Raw genomic sequence first — 16,344 nt, 5'->3', positions numbered from 1 at the left:
TTAGGAGGTTGGAGACTTAATGACAAGGAATGCAGTAAAGGTCACTTACGGTATCTTTACTACTCTTATAACTTCATCTTTAAAAGTCATCTGGAATATTACGAATATAATGAATGTAAAAATGTCAATGTTAGGTAAAAAAAACAGGATACAAGTTAGAAAACACTAGAAGGAAATATACCAACATTTTAACAGTGGGTAATGGGATTATAGATGATTTTCTATTTATACTTATCAGTATTTTCCAAAATATCTCCAACTGTGTATTACCTTGATAACAAAAAACTTAAAAAAAATCAATATACTAAAAATCAATTCAATATTAAGAAAAACTAGAATGCATCACAAAACAATTGGTCTATATAGCCAAAGGACTTAAACCTGTATGACACTGGATGAACTGGTAGTATTAGCTTGTAGTGAAGACTAAGAGGAGCAGGAGTGCAGTCTTCAATTATCTGTGCAGCTCCATGCAGAAGAATTATTTGGCTTGTCTTCTATGACCTCAGGAGGTACAGCTGAGGAGCTATCCAAAAGAGCATTATTTTGTCTGACTGTTCACTTCTGTATCCCCAGCCCCTAGAACAGTATCTGCTGCATGATAGGCACTCAATGTTTGTTTAATTATACAGAAGCTACATGGAGATAGATTTGGGCTCAACAAAAGGGATACTTTTCCTCTGCCTTAGGATGGAATGGGCTGAGGCTCATTGGTCATCCAAGGATGGCACAGAAGGGATGCAAAAGTTAGATAAGCTCACAGCAACCTGCTTGATCTCTTTCAACCCTGATATCCTATGGTTTGCATTACTCTAAGTAGTTACGTAGGCATCTCCGGTGCACCCAGCATCTGGGGATGGAATGATGGAGACAGGAAATAGACTGGATAGGGCAATGAGAAGTGAGTTCAGGGAACTACTTGGTCTGCCTTAGTGAACCTTAAAGGAGTCTCTAAAATGCTCTACAGAAAACATTTTAAACACAGTTTGAGAACCATCTTTTAGGCTTTAACCTAAAGCACCTTTGCTTTCATAAGTGATAAAAGTGTACAACCATATAACTCCAAGAAAACAAAAGGTACTAAGGAAGTTACTATTCCTCTATTGTGGGATGAATAATATCAATATAAAAACTCTAAGCAAAACCAAACAAAAGCAAGCAAACAGAAAAACCAAAACCACAAAACTACTACATGGATCTAACTTGCACGGTTTCCTCTCATTCTAGAATGTTTCACCAATTTAAAAAAAAGAGTAAGCACAATCATTAAGTTAAATTGTTTTTAGTACTTCTGCTGATAGTGTGAACCCAAGGAAATGGAATATAATTCTCAGGGATGATTTGTAAAGAGCATTCAGGTTATCTTTACTTTGCCATCAAAAAACAGTATCATTTATACATGCTTTTTCCTTTGCCACTTAGAGCCCCTGGGGAAAATAATATGAAAGGGGGAGAAGAGCAAACCCTGAATAATATCCTCAAAACTGGTAGGAGAAGAAAGAAAAGTATTCAAGTTGGTGAAAATGGCAAGTAAAATACAGAACACTGAGGGGAAAAGCAACAGCCCAGGACAACATTACATAATGAGATAATATATGCAAAAATGCTTTGAGAACTACAAAACGCTATAGATATGCAAGGCACTGGCATTATTATTGCACAGACACTCTACTGAGCAAGGTAGGACACTTTATGGAGATTTGTACCATCTGATGAGAAAAAATGGCTTTGCAACAGAAAAGTGACCTAGAGAGATGAGAAGCAGCAGAAACGTCTGGGTTTTAAATCTCAACATGAGACCACAGACAAACAGTTAAACTTCTAAATGGGAAGAAAAGAATTCAGTCATTTCTGGAAATACCAACCACAAGTGGAGAGAGACAGCTCAGCCTCGATAAGCAGATTCACGTACACCTAGGAAGTCTTACCAGGATTTCATCTCTCTTCTCCAAAGGTAAATCTTTGGGCCTGGCTCATTCCAACTGAAGCCTTTAATAAATGAAGAATGGAATGGGTTAACGTGGAGCTGAAAAGGCTCTCCCAAGCAGTTAGACAGGTCTGGTCTCTGACTGTGCTGGCCGTCCAGCTCTGTGCAGAGAGGGACGTGATGTGTTTAGGGAAAACATATGCACAACCAGTTACTTCTCTGCCTATTGACCCAGCTCCAGCATCTTTGCTAAGGGGCAACGTCACTTGTACCATGTTCATGCCCATTTTCTTTGCTGTTTGCACCTTGTCTAAATCACCATTTCTAGAAGTAGAAGACAAGAGTCTGCTGCTCACCGTGGCATCCTTTAGCAGGAACAGCAATTCCATAGAGCCCCGGCCAAGCACAGCTTGGGTTTAAGGCTGGTACTTGGCAAACCTGTCAGTGAATTCTGAAGCCTTTAACCACTTAGTAATCTCTCTCCCTCTCCCCATTAATATCTCCTCTTGGGAAAGGATGGAGCTTAACATGTCATCTTTCCTGGGATCCTTAATGTTCCCACTGCAATCTATGGACCTTAAACCAAGGGAATGAAGTGCTGATGCAGGACCTCAAGGAGGGCAGGGCTCTGCTTGGCTGCCAGCAATGGAAGGAAAGCCCTGAACAATGAGGGGCTGGTGCCCTCAATAACAAGGGATTTCATGCAATTAAGTGCCGTAGTGCCCTCAGGCATCACCTTGACCTGGGAAGCAAGGTGGGGGGAAAGGAGCTGAGTTACTTCTGGGATATTTGGGGATCTCCCAGATTGCTAGACTGGGATTGAGATTTACTATTTAGCCTCAAACCACTTTTTTTAAAAACTAAAATGATCACTATGTCCCCAAACAGGTCAATAAGATTGTGAAAAAGATCAGTCCCCAAACTAGTTAGTATAATGACCAACAGCCAACCTAGTCTAAATCAACTTTTTGAAACCACAATATTTTCTCCATATTACTTCTAAAAAGAATAATATACTTTTATGGGTAATTATGTTTTTGACTCTATTATTTATATTTGGAAATATTTTAATGTATTAAAAACAAGATAGAAAAATGAGTAACTTTTCCAAAGAACTGAGCCTGTTTTTTTTCTAACCTATATATTGGATTAAATTAATTCTACAAAACTAGACTTTTGTATTTATATGTACAACAGCAAAGAAATGCGCTTAACAATACAGAGAAATAGCTTTAGAAATAAACAAGTCATTATTGGAAAGCAGAGCTCTAAGAATTAAATCCATTCTCAATCATTCATACCAATACAGGGAAGAAGCATGGAAAATAAAAGGTGCAGTCATCCAGATCTGAATTTGCCTAACGTTTTTACTGATCATCTATTGTGTTTGAGGAAATTTGCCAAGAACATTCATGTGTATTATTGCATTTAAATTAAAGACATCTTGTTAAAAAAAAACACAACAAAACATAGAGAACAGACTTGTGGTTGCCAAGGGGGAGGGAGGGAGGGAGAGGGATGGACTGGGAGTTTGGGGTTAGCAGATGCAAACTATTACATTTAGAGTAAATAAACAACAAGGTCCTACTATATAGCACAGGGAACTGTATTCAGTATCCTGGGATAAACCATAATGGAAAAGAATATAAAAAAAAGAATGTATATATATGTATAACTGAGTCACTTTGCTGTACAGCAGAAATCAGCACAACATTGTAAATCAACTACGCTTCAATTAAAAAAAGAAGACATCCTGCATATGCATCCCTGCACTAGATCTGACTGTCAAAGTCTTTGCATTTACACAGAACTGATGCACAGTGGGTCCAGACCAGTGGGCACACAACACTCACTCATGTACACACATATGCATCCCTGGCTTCACAACTAAAAAGCAAGCTTCAAAACTAAACTGGCTTCTTGTACGCTAGGAAAAAAAAAAAAAAAAAAAAAAACCCTTCATGTACAAAGCAAGTGGCAGAAATAAGAAAATAGCAGGACACTGTAGCAGAAGAGCAAGCAAGGACCTCACTTACAGCAGCTTTCAGGACCATTACATTTGAGCAGGATCATGTAACCATGGCTGGTAGTGAAGCTCTGAGAGTTGTTAAAAATGAATCAACACTATAAATAAAATAAGTGGATAATAATCCATTAAGTGCTGCACATTACTGTGCTGTGTTAGGAGGGAGATGCGTCATCCCAAACATGATCTGGCTCATCTCAATCACTCTCCAGTTTTTCTCTGGTCTCTTTCTACCCTACCCCACAGCATTTTCTCATAAGGAAGTTACTTTTATTCTTACCATGTTATGCCACTCCTCCCCTTTTAAAGGTCTTTGTTACAATGCCCAAAGAAATCTCACCTCTACCTCATTAAGACCCACAGTCATTATGTGGCCACCTTCTCTTTCCACCAACTGCTAATGTGAGGTCATTTAATTCAATTCAACCTTCATTGAACTGTTGAGATGAATCAGACATACTCTGAAGCAGGAATACAAAGATGAGCCAGGTGATCTCTGCATACCAGGAGCTTATCGTCTCCTTACAGAGAAATATAGCAACATAATTTTAATTCATTCAGTCACTCAACACACATTTATTGTTTCATGCATTCATTCAGTGAAGATTTATTGAGCACCTACTTTGGGCCAAGCCCAGTGTTAGTTTGGGTTTCCCCAGAAGGACTCCTGGAGATTCGGACTGAAGTGCAAGAGGTCTATTATCACGGTGGTAATTTCAGGAAACACTGGAGGGGGAAGTAGAGAAGGCAATGCTGCAAATAAAAGGTGTGTTATGAAGTGAGTGATCACCTTGGCACCCAGAGCTTAATCTTGCCGGGTGACAATAAGAAACGGTTTAGTGCACACTCCTTGGTTACCCCACCCAAGGGGCGAGGAAGCTAGCAATTTATAATATTTATATACCAACCCTGTCTTTGGTTGAGAGCTGATCCAGGGGTGTGGTATTAATTCCCTGGTCCTTCTGGCTTGCCATGCGTGTGTGGGCAAAGTAAGCTCTTGTGACTAGAGAAAGCCCTCAGGCAGAGATTCAGGTGCTGATGGTTAGACTGGTGGCAGTGGCAATGTAGGGCAAGAGGGGAGGATGGACACAATGCCATCAAATGGTAAGAGCAAAAGGGACACGGGAGGGCCTCTGACAGGCACCGTCTAAAAGGCTGGGCATAGGGGTTGAGGTGTGAGTGTAACAAACAATATCCCTGGAATTTAAGAAGAAAGAAAACAGACAACTGTAACTAATGTCATTGATGCTCTATGCAGAGCACCTGGGTATTAAGAAGAGTTATCAGTCTGGTTTGGGCAGGGGGTGGGGAGGTTCTAATACAACGTGAGAACTGCTCTAGCAGGCATATATATCAGGGTACAGTGACAGCGAAGGGCGGGGGGAACAGTTAGGTGATTATTTCTGAGAATCAAGCAAAGTTTCAGAAAGGAGATGTTGACTCGTAGAGCTTCTGGGCTCAGAAGAAATGTGTAAAACTAATAAATGCATAATGTCTACCCTTCAGAAACAAGTCGATGGCAACTCATAAGCACTGAGTTCTGTGACAGCCCAGGGCAAACGTATTTGCAAAGGCCTTTCAGGAAGTTGAGGACACATGAGATGAAAGGCAATTATGGCAAAGTAGATAAAGTGCTGGCCTCCAAGTCAGAGACTCGATTTAATTGTGCCATCATTTAACAGCTTGGCAAGACACAAAAAATGTCCCTGGGTCTCAGTTTCCTCTTCTGTAAAATGTAAGAATTTGAAAACCTTCCTCTCTCCCACACCTCACCAACACAATGTTTCCTCGCAGCCACGAAGACAAATCTCATCAAGCCCTTTTCTCCTTTCCTATCAGGCTCTCAAGATTCCAGTCTCCAAGGCCATATCACTTCCCTGGACTCTGAACCCCACCTGGCTCTGACATTGCCTTTTCTTTCTTTCTTTTTTTTTTTTTTAAACATTTTGGCTGCGCTGGATCTTCACTTCATTGTGGTGCGCGGGCTTAGTTGCCCCAAGGCATGTGGGATCTTAGTTCCCTGACCAAGGATTGAACCTACGTCCCCTGCATTGGAAGGCAGATTCTTAACTACTGGACCACCAGGGAAGTCCCTGACATTGTCTTTTCTACTCCCACCTTCCACTCCTGCCCATCTCCCCGGTGCCCTCGGGGACTCAATCATTGGGACTCAATCATTGGGACTCAATGGGCAGCAAATCTCCTATCCTTGAACTTTTCAGCAACTGTTCCCTTCCCCTTCTTTTTCTGAGTCTAATTGAACCCTGGCTCTCCCCAGCGACACTGCTTCCCCACCAGCCCTCCCAAGCTGTGGAGGGTTTTCTCTCCCTCTCACCTGGGGTTACTGGGCCTAGAGGTAGGAGAGACGTGCTCCTTCCTAGCTTCTCATTGCAGCTTGACCAGCATCCTTCTCTCCTCCTAAAACACCCAACTTGGGCTTCCCTGGTGGCGCAGTGGTTAAGAGTCCGCCTGCCGATGCAGGGGACATGGGTTCGTGCCCCAGTCCAGGAAGATCCCACGTGCCGCGGAGCGGCTGAGCCCGTGAGCCATGGCCGCTGAGCCTGCACGTCCGGAGCCTGTGCTCCACAATGGGAGAGGCCACAACAGTGAGAGGCCCACGTACCACAAAATAAATAAATAAATAAATAAAACACCCAACTTGACTCTCATCTGACAACACCACACATCTCCCCACTTGTGCAGGTCATCTAAAGACCCCAGTCACTCCCCTGTCCTTGAAGCTTTAGCTCCAGACTCACTGACTCTCCTGTGCTGTCACAGATATTGGTGATTTCAATATCCCCATGAAGAATTCTTCCAATTCCCAGGCCTCTCTGTTTCTTGACCTCCTTTCCTCCAAGGATCTTGTCCACCATCCCACCCCAGCCACCAGTACCAGTTACATTCTAGGCTTTATGCAGTGATCATAACTCCCATCTCCAAACACCGTCTCCTATCTTTCCAGCTCACTCTATAGTACCCCAACTCCAGCCACACTTTGACACCACCTGGGACTACCATGCATGGATCCCCCATCTTTTCACTGTCCCTCGCCCCCTTCATACCCTATTTCATTTCCATAGTCAAGCACCACAACATATATCCACAAATCCTTGCACCCATTTCTTGCTTGGCTAAACCACAACCCCAGTTAGACTGATCCAACTCTGCCTACTTCATGTGCCCTCCTGTGCAATGGAGCATGTCTGAAGAAAAAATACACAAACCTGCTGACTGATCTCAAGGGCATCCTTATTGCTGCCTGCTAAGCATTGTTTCCCTAGTTCATTCACTCTCCCTCAACACCGGACAACTATTTCACACTTTCTTTTCTTGCTTCAGATCTTCACTTCTTCCTCCCTCCTCCTCATTCTCACTCTTCCTATTTCAGGGAGAAAAACTGAAGCAATCAGAAAAGAACTTCTCTATAACTTCCCACTATCATATCTACCCACCTGCACCTGTGCCAATAGGTGACCTTCTCTATTAAAATGGCTGAAGTGTCCTTGTTCCTGGCTTAGGTCAACTCCTCAAAATAGGCACTAGATCCCAATCCCTCTCAGTCACGTAAGGCACTGCTCTAGCAAGTCACCTCTCTCTCCTACATCACCAATTTCTCTCTCTCTATTGCATCATTCACACTGGCATAGAATATTCTGTTATTTCTGCCTTCTTTAAGAAAATCCTCTCAAATCCATCTTTGAGCAATATCTTAGCTCAGGCTGCTATTACAAAATACTATAGGCTTGGTGGCTTAAACAACAGACATTCATTTCTCACAGTTATGGAGACTAGAAGTCTGATATTGGGGTGCTAGCATTATTGGGTTCTGTTCCTGGCTTGCAGACAGCAGCCTTCTTGCTGTATCCTCACATGGCAAGGAGAGGGAGGGAGAGGGAGAGAGAGAGAGAGAGGGAGAGGGAGAGGGGGAGAGGGGGAGAGAGGGAGAGAGGGAGAGAGGGAGAGAGGGAGAGAGGGAGAGAGGGAGAGGGAGAGAGGGAGAGGAGGAGAGGGGGAGAGGGGGAGAGAGGGGGAGGGGGAGAGGGGGAGAGGGGGAGAGGGAGAGAGAGGGGAGAGGGGGAGAGGGGAGAGGGGGAGAGGGGGAGAGAGGGGGAGGGGGAGAGGGGGAGAGGGGGAGAGGGGGAGAGGGGGAGAGGGGGAGGGGGGAGAGGGGGAGAGGGAGAGAGAGGGGGAGGGGGAGAGGGGGAGAGGGGGAGAGGGGGAGAGAGGGAGAGAGAGGGAGAGAGAGGTGTCAAATTCTCTCATCTCTTCTTATAAAGGCACTAATACCATTCATGAAGGTACCACCCTCATGACCTCATCTAAACCTAATGAACTTCCAAAGGCCCCACCTCCAAATACCATTACATTGGGGGTTAGGGCTTCAATGTATGAATTTTGGGAGAATACAATTCAGTCCATAGCAAGTTATCAACCCATTTTTCACCTTCCCTTTATACCAAAACTCTTAAGACAGTGTGTATATTCCCTGTTTTCCATTACTTCATTGAAACTGCTCTTATCAGTCACTAATGCTAAGTCCACATTCTAAATCCAATAGTCAGTTCTCAGTCCTCATCTTTTTTTTTTTTTTTTTTTTTTTTTTGCGGTATGTGGGCTTCTCACTGTTGTGGCCTCTCCCATTGCAGAGCACAGGCTCCGGACGCACAGGCTCAGCGGCCATGGCTCACGGGACCAGCCACTCCGCGGCATGTGGGATCTTCCCGGACCGGGGCACGAACCCGTGTCCCCTGCATCGGCAGGTGGACTCTCAACCACTGCGCCACCAGGGAAGCCCTCAGTCCTCATCTTAACTTGATTTACCAGCAATAGCTGAAACAATCTCATCATGTCTTCCTTCTTTAAACACATTCTCCACTCGGCTTCCAGGACGCCACACTCTCCAGGGTTTATTTCTTTTACTTAGGATTCTTTGCTGGTTCCTCCCCCTCTCCCCAACCACTAAACAGTGGAGTGACCCAGAGCTCAGTCCTTGGACCTCTTTTTTGTCGACAGTCACTCCCGTGATAGGTGTATGGAGACGCTCCTACTTTTGATACCTTCAGGCCAGGGCTTTCCCCTGAATCCCAAGTTGATATGATAAACTGCCTACTTGCCATTTCCATTTGGATGTTTAATGGGTACCTTAGACTGAGACCTGATCCTCCTCACCTGACCAAACCTACTCCTCTCACATGCTTTCCATATGAGTAAATGGCAAACTTTATTCTTGCATCTGCTCAGGACAAACTTTGGAGTCCTCCTTGATCAGTCCAATGTCTGATCCAGTAGGCAAATTCTGACAACTCTGTCTTCAAAATATATCCAAAAATCCAGTCATTTTTCACCTCCTCCCCTGAAATCATTCTAGTCCAGCAACCATCATCCATCATCTGTCACCTGAACTGCAGCAAGAAACTCCTAAGCCATCTCTCTGCTTCTGCCCTTGCTGTCATCAGTCTATTCTCAACACTGTGGCCAGTATGACCCTGTGAACACAGGGCAGGTCATGTCACCCCTCTGTTCAAAACTCTTCAGTAGATTCCCAGCTCATTCCAGAGTAAAATACAATGTCCTTCCATGACCCACAAGGCCCTATGTATTGGCTCCCCGCACCCCACCTCTCTGACCACCTCTCCTAATGCTCATTAACTCTCTGCTTTGGCCACACTGGTTTCCTTGTTGTTCCCTCTTGCCTGAACCACTCTACTCCCAGATATCCAAATAGCTTGCATCCTCATCTCCTTCAGGTCTTTACTTAAACATCATGTTCTGGGTGAGGACCACTCCAGCCACCCTATCTAAAATTACAATCCCTTTTTCTGCCCCCAGAAATGTGCTACTTTTTCCTCCTTTTCCCTTCCTTACTTTTTTTCTCCTTAGCTCTTTTCACCAAATACTAATGTGTTTTATCTTGTTTGTATTCTATCTCCCCATCTAGAAGGTAATCTCCTTCAGAGGCAGGGATTTCTGCCTGTTTTGTTCTGGTGCCTAGATCAACACCCCTCACATAGTAAGCAGTCAACAGATATTGTTGAGCAAATGTATGAATGAAATCATAATAATGAGGGAGACTGTGTCTGTTCTTACTCTCTGTTATATCTCCAGCACCTAGCACAGTGCCTGGCCTGGCACAGAGTGGGCACCCAATTGATATTTGTGGAATGAAGTAAAGGAATGAATAGGATTGTTGTGAAGATTAACTGACACATAAAAGATATTTAAGTATTAATAACAGAGTTACAGGAATGAAGAACCATTATTCCTGTTCATTCCACAATGCAAAGTAACTTAGATGTATCACTTCCTCATAGCAGGAGTCTTGAATTACTCTTTAAAAAAAAAAAAAATTATTTATTTATTTATTTACTTACTTATTTATTTATTTTTGGCTGTGTTGGGTCTTCGTTTCTGTGCGAGGGCTTTCTCTAGTTGTGGCAAGTGGGGGCCACTCTTCATCGTGGTGCATGGGGCCTCTCACTATCTCGGCCTCTCTTGTTGCAGAGCACAAGCTCCAGACGCGCAGGCTCAGTAGTTGTGGCTCCCGGGCCTAGTTGCTCCGTGGCATGTGGGATCTTCCCAGACCAGGGCCCGAACCCGTGTCCCCTGCATTAGCAGGCAGATTCTCAACCACTGCGCCACCAGGGAAGCCCCTTGAATTACTTTTTAATAGTGAAGGAACAAGTAGAACTAGATTGAGAATTTCAGATCTTGTTGTAGTTTTGTATTAAAATAATATAAAGCCCTAATAAGGTGAAGTCTCTCCAGGAAGTGGGTAAGGTGACCCACCTACCTACTGGAGGAGTGGGTGGAGTGATGTGAGGCTAGCAGTGACGTACCTGGATGTCCATGGACTCTCTGCTAATAAGGGGAATGACAAGGAGGTGTGGATGGATGGAGATGACGTGGACCTCTCTGATGATGGCTGTGTCCCTTCCACCAGGCAAGCATAACAAATTTGGTGGAGGTGTATGGTAGCAACAACAGGTGGTTCAGAAACCTACAAAGCAGGGCTTTGAGATCCACTAAGGATCTCAATCTATTGGTTCTAGAACGTTTTCCAACACAGTTCATGAGCTGTCCCTAAAAACAGCTGTTAGAAACATCAACACTTCAACCCATCCTCAGCCCTTGAGGTCAGCCTACAGTTATAAATGTGGACCCATGGGGTAAAGTGTATCCATTCAGCACTCACATCAGTTTGGAAACATTACATGGTCGGTGCTACCACCTACTGACCTTTCCACTAGTGCTGGATGGTGGTTTCTTTGGATTACAGGGTGTCAGGCACAGGCCTTTAGCAGGGACTGAGGTTAAAAATCAAGCTTTGTGCACAAAGGTGAGCATGGTACCCTCTTCTGCTAGTGTCTTCTTGCACAGTAATGGGAATCCATCCTTTCTCTGTGAGGCCCCTGTTGTCTTTTGGAAGGCTGCGATAAGACCATTTCCTCTTTCAAGTTTACTTAGGATTTCCCCCTACCCAAACCTTTTAAATATTACTCACCTGGTCACTACAAAGAACCAAGTGAAAGTAGCCCAGAACACCTTAACGTAAAGAACCTGACCTAGAAACTGCCATATGGTCACCAAGGTTTTAGCTCTGAAAGTAAGGGAAGAATGCTGAATCATCCTGCTCCTAGAAGCCAGACTGTAACACATCCTCATTTCCAGGGCAGATTCATTTCTTCTGTCTTGGTATCTGTCCCTGAGTTTGGGACTATACTTTTTTCTTGAGACAGTTAATTGTAAAGACCTTTGGGTGGTCAAAAAACTTGATTTGCACCAGTGACTCTGCCCTCAGATAAGTAAATGTGCTTGTCACAAAAACAGTTATGCATCCAGTCATGATCTCCCCGACACAGCAGCTAATTACAGTACATCTCACATACCTGAATTAGCCTTTAAGGCACTTCACTCAGTCATCCAACAAACATCAACTGAAGGCCTACTATATACCTGTTCCAGAGCATATATTTGAAGAATACCCAGTCATTTAGGGGGTGAGAGGAGATAAACTTTGTAAATAGATAAATTACAATAAAACATGATGAATGCTATCTTAGAAGGTCTGCACAGTGTTATTCGGCAGCAGATGGAAGAGAGAGATTCCTGGGGTCTGGGTAAGGAGTCAAGACAGACTGGATAGAGAGAAGAGTGACGAGCTGGATATGCAGGGTGAATAAAAGTTCCCCATGGGGGAGGGAGCTGGACCAGACAGGCATCTCAGGCAGAGGCAATTTCAGTGCAAGGGGCAGGGAGGTCAGTATAGGCTGAAGCATAGGGTGGAGTGGAAGAGAGGAAACAGAAAGTGCTGAGCCCAGAATTACTGAGTGTTGGTCCCAACTGCCAGCCAGCACTATGTGCCCAGACACCCTGACTGATGTTTATCAGATTAATGTGTAAAAAGAACCGAGACCTATGCCTGGCACACGATAAACACTCCACGAATTTTGCTTTGAATATTACTATGTGCATTTTGATGCCACATTCACCACCACCTTATCCTCAGGATTGAGAAAAATTAACAAATATGTGTTGAATGAATGAAGAACTTGTGGTTTCTAAGAAGGAAATGGCAATGGAAAGGATTCTCATAATGCTACATCCAGCAGGAAGGTGAAGGGAAAGTGTTTTCTACAGGATTGCTTCAGTCACCTGAAGGTCATTCACTCTTCCCAGTAGTCTCCCCCACTCAAATCTATGCTGGGTAGGGCAGACCACTGGGTTAAAAAGAATAACCATAAAACCTTACATGTGCACAGCTTCTTCAGCTTACTTGTATTATCTAGTTTAAAATAACTGCAACCTTTAAATCCCAAACTTTTAACCTCTTGTCTGAATCCTATTTCAGATATAACCTGAAATTCTCATCTCTGTATTTGAGTTCCCACTAGCCTCCACCGAGGGAAGATTGGCAATGAATTTTAGAAACTGGTAGAGTCACTGCCCATACCTGTCCCAAACTGACCCCTTCATCTACTCCCACACGAATCTCAAGAAAGAACAGAAAGGAGCCTGAGTAAAGGTGGTACCTTAACTTCCTAAACTATCACATTACTTTGCAACATCACTGTCTAGCCTCAATTTAATATAATTTAGTTCAGTTCCACATCTGATGTCCTAAGGCATACTTATTCCATTATCACTGGCTGGGAATTGGGAGACCAGGTTTTTAAATGTCAGGTTGCTGCCAATTAGCTGGATGGCACTGAGCAAGTCACTTCGTTTTTTTGAGCACCAGGTTTTTCATTTGTAAAATGAAGGGGTCAGAATGGGTGATCCCAAACTCCTTCCCAGCTCTCACAATAATTCTCAAATGGGAAATAGCATCGATGTCATTGTAACTCTTTCTGTATTTTGAAGCTAGTAAGTTCTAGAGTTTATTTCGGAGGAATACTTTGGTTCAGCAAATTACCAACAGTTTTCTACAGTTGACTCTAGAAGAAACTGGGAAGTAGACTGCATATCTTTATTCATTCAAAAATATTTCTTCAGTGCCTATTAAGGTGTGAGGCACTATTTAGACACTGTTACAGCCCTGAACAAAGCAAACGAGCTCAGTCTTCTCATGGAATTCACTTCCTTGTGTTTAATTAATCCCCCCACGCACCAAATAAATCTTTTGACTGCTTTGGACAGCAGAAACAGTGATCTAATAGGTTTGTTTTATGTGTTGTGATTTGTGTAGGGCAATCTCTGAATTAGCAAAAAAATGAAAACTGCTTCAAAAAATCCCTGTCTTCAGTTTCCCCATCGACTAGGTAAGTTTAAAAAGAAGTAACTCCTCGTTTCTGAATAGATTGAGATACATTCACACATGAATTCCAGAAAAATTTTAAGACACTAAACGAAAGGGGTGAAATGTTTCCTGCAGCATTAGAATTTAATTTTCTCTTTTCCTATGACTGATTCTTTAACATGGGGTTTTAGATACAAAACAAAGAGCATTTCCCTTCTCCTTCACAGAATGCATGATGGGTCTACAAAAAGGAACATGATGTGGAATGATGTGCGTGTATCTCAAAAAAGGCATCTTTATAGGCTGTAAAACAAATAAATAAAGAGCAAACTCTTGGTGTGGAAAGATGTATATACTAGATTTAGATCAGTAAAATATAACAGATTATTCCATTTAAGTATGGTACTGATGCAGAATTTTAGAGCTGGAGGAACCCTAACCCTTAGTTTTATAAATGAGAAACCTGAGATTCAAAGACATAAAGTGACTTGGCCAAGGCAAAGCCAAGATACTCATTAGCAGCAAAGTTGTAATAAGAATCCAATGCTAATGATTCCCTGTCCAAGAATTAGTTTTATATTAACTAACTGAGAGTTTTAACAAATCAAGACTAGAGAGATGGTGCCCTTTATGGCTGACAGCCATTGTTTTAGACTAAATGTATGATACCTGATGTCTGTAGTATATTTCTCCAACAGACTATACAATCTGATATTACTTATGAAGGGTTTAGATAAATTTATGGATGAAACATCCGGGACAGATATGTTCTACTTAGAAACAGGTCACATTCAAAATCTCATTCCTAAATAGCCTGTTCAGAATTTGGAACCCCTTTCCCCTGCCAAAGAAAAGTAACAAATTATGAGTTAATTTAACTAGGCGTGATTGAAATAATATGAATGGTATTCCAAGAAGCACTCTCACTGGGCCCAAAGCCCCTTGAGTCCTGGACCCCCCTGAAGTGACTGGATACCTCCAGACTGGAGGCTGGAAGGACTCAAAACTGCAGGCCAGGGGGAGGTTCCTAAGCCAGGATTCCTAAGTCAGAGACCGTCTGTATTAGGATAGTTAAGAATATCTAAAAACATACGTAACCTCTTGAGGTCATGGTCACAGATGATAACCATGTCTTACCCCAAAAAATCTCTTGGACACAGCAGTGGAGAAATTGGGGAGGCCAGAATGGTCTGTACCTGAAATCTTGGCTTTTCTGGAATCGGAATTCAGTACTTTCAGGGAGGAGGATGAGTTTAAAGAAAACCCATCAAAGGTCTTTCCCACTTTACACTCAAGAGGTGACTCCAATCTTTCTCAGATTTCTCCCCATCTGCAGGTTCGTAGCTTGGGAATAATATTCTATGTAGTGCATTAACGATGCTTAGACACTCTTGGAAAACTTTTAAAAACATTCATCCTAATGGCAATTTTGTAAATTTAGTGTGGGCTTCTATAAATCTAAACTGACAGCGTATCAGTGCGAGCACAATTGGCTAATTTGGGGTTAGTTTGATTTTCTTCGGACCTCCAGGAAGCTTCAGGTGAATTTCAGTTCCTTCCAAACTAAGTCTCCTAAGTGAATTAAATCCTGTTCTCAAATCTTGGCCTCAGGGCAGATGCTGGTGGTCGAAGAAGCTCTCAAGGTTAGGGGCTTTCTCTAACCCAAAGAGGTCTCTCAGGGGAGAGCGGCAGGTTTGGAGGCCCGTTAGGAGATTTGGCCTGGGGGGGCCCGGTGCGCGCGCCCACCCGCTGGCTCTTGGAGACCCCGGAGCGCCTCCCCGCCCTCCCGGGCCCACCTAGCTCACCGAGGTTGCCGCCGACGATGGTGACGGCGATCTGGTCCATGAGCACCGCCCGGAAGCGCACGTCCTGCTCAGAGCAGCGCTGCCGGAGGGCGCGCAAGATCTGCACCTGAGGGTAGTCCTCGCGGATGCGCCGGTCCGTCAGGAACCAGAGCTGGGAGCACATGGCGGCCAGGGCGGCGGCACCCGGCGGGTCGCGGGCCCCCTCGGCGCCCCGGGCCGCTCGCTCCGGCTGGCGGGCGGCCAGCGTCCCGGGAGAGCGCGCGCCGCGGCTCAGCTCCCGCCGGTGCGCCAGGCGCCTCTGCAGCCCTGACCCAGCGAATCTGCCCGGCCACTCAGCGCCGCCGCCGATCCCGGCCAGCCAATCAGCGCGCGGCGGCGGGCGCGGGCCGGCCGCGGGGCCAGCTGCAGAGGCGACCGCGGAGGGGCCCAAGCTTGCAGCGGCCGGGAGAAGGGACCCGCTTGGGGTTAGCGGCCCCGGCAGCCCCGAGCGAGGAGGGCGGTGGGGAGGCTGAGGGAGGGCATCCCCTGCCCCGCGCTGGACCTCGCTGGGCGTGGCGCTGCCGGCCTCGGTGGGGCGGCCGGAGCGGGAGGGGCTAGGGCGGCGACCCAGTGAAGCCGAGAGGGTGTCCGGGCTGACGGAATAGTGGTCCGCAGCGGGCAGCGGGATGCTTCCCAAAGGCCGTCCCGAGCACCCAGGGGCTGGGAGCATCGGCGGACCCCTATAGAGCCTGGGGCACGGCCTCGGGGACGTCCCAAAGGAGACTCCGGGGCCTGGTGAAGGTCACACAGCTAGGCCTCCAGGTGGACCCTGGCCTTGGAATGCTCTGCCCAAATCCTGGCCTGGAGC

The 16,344-nt window shown here is 44.9% G+C and overlaps 1 protein-coding gene across 1 annotated transcript in view; it reads right to left on the bottom strand.

Moving 5' to 3' along the window:
• The window catches only part of RIMKLA (ribosomal modification protein rimK like family member A), a gene marked incomplete at its 5' end in the record, with an annotated part of 28,842 nt that extends 13,182 nt beyond the window's left edge, over nucleotides 1–15,660 (bottom strand). Inside the window, one exon of the mRNA XM_079721926.1 lies at nucleotides 15,498–15,660. Within this exon, the coding sequence (XP_079578052.1) occupies nucleotides 15,498–15,660 (163 nt within the window). The remainder of the gene's footprint in view (nucleotides 1–15,497) is intronic.
• Between the last annotated feature and the right edge of the window lie 684 nt (nucleotides 15,661–16,344).

Source organism: Hyperoodon ampullatus, assembly GCF_949752795.1.
Source record: "Hyperoodon ampullatus genome assembly, chromosome: 2".
In the NCBI taxonomy this organism is placed as follows: Eukaryota; Metazoa; Chordata; class Mammalia; order Artiodactyla; family Ziphiidae; genus Hyperoodon; species Hyperoodon ampullatus.
Note: the sequence above shows the minus strand (reverse complement) of the source record. Positions and strands in the feature narration are given on the sequence as shown.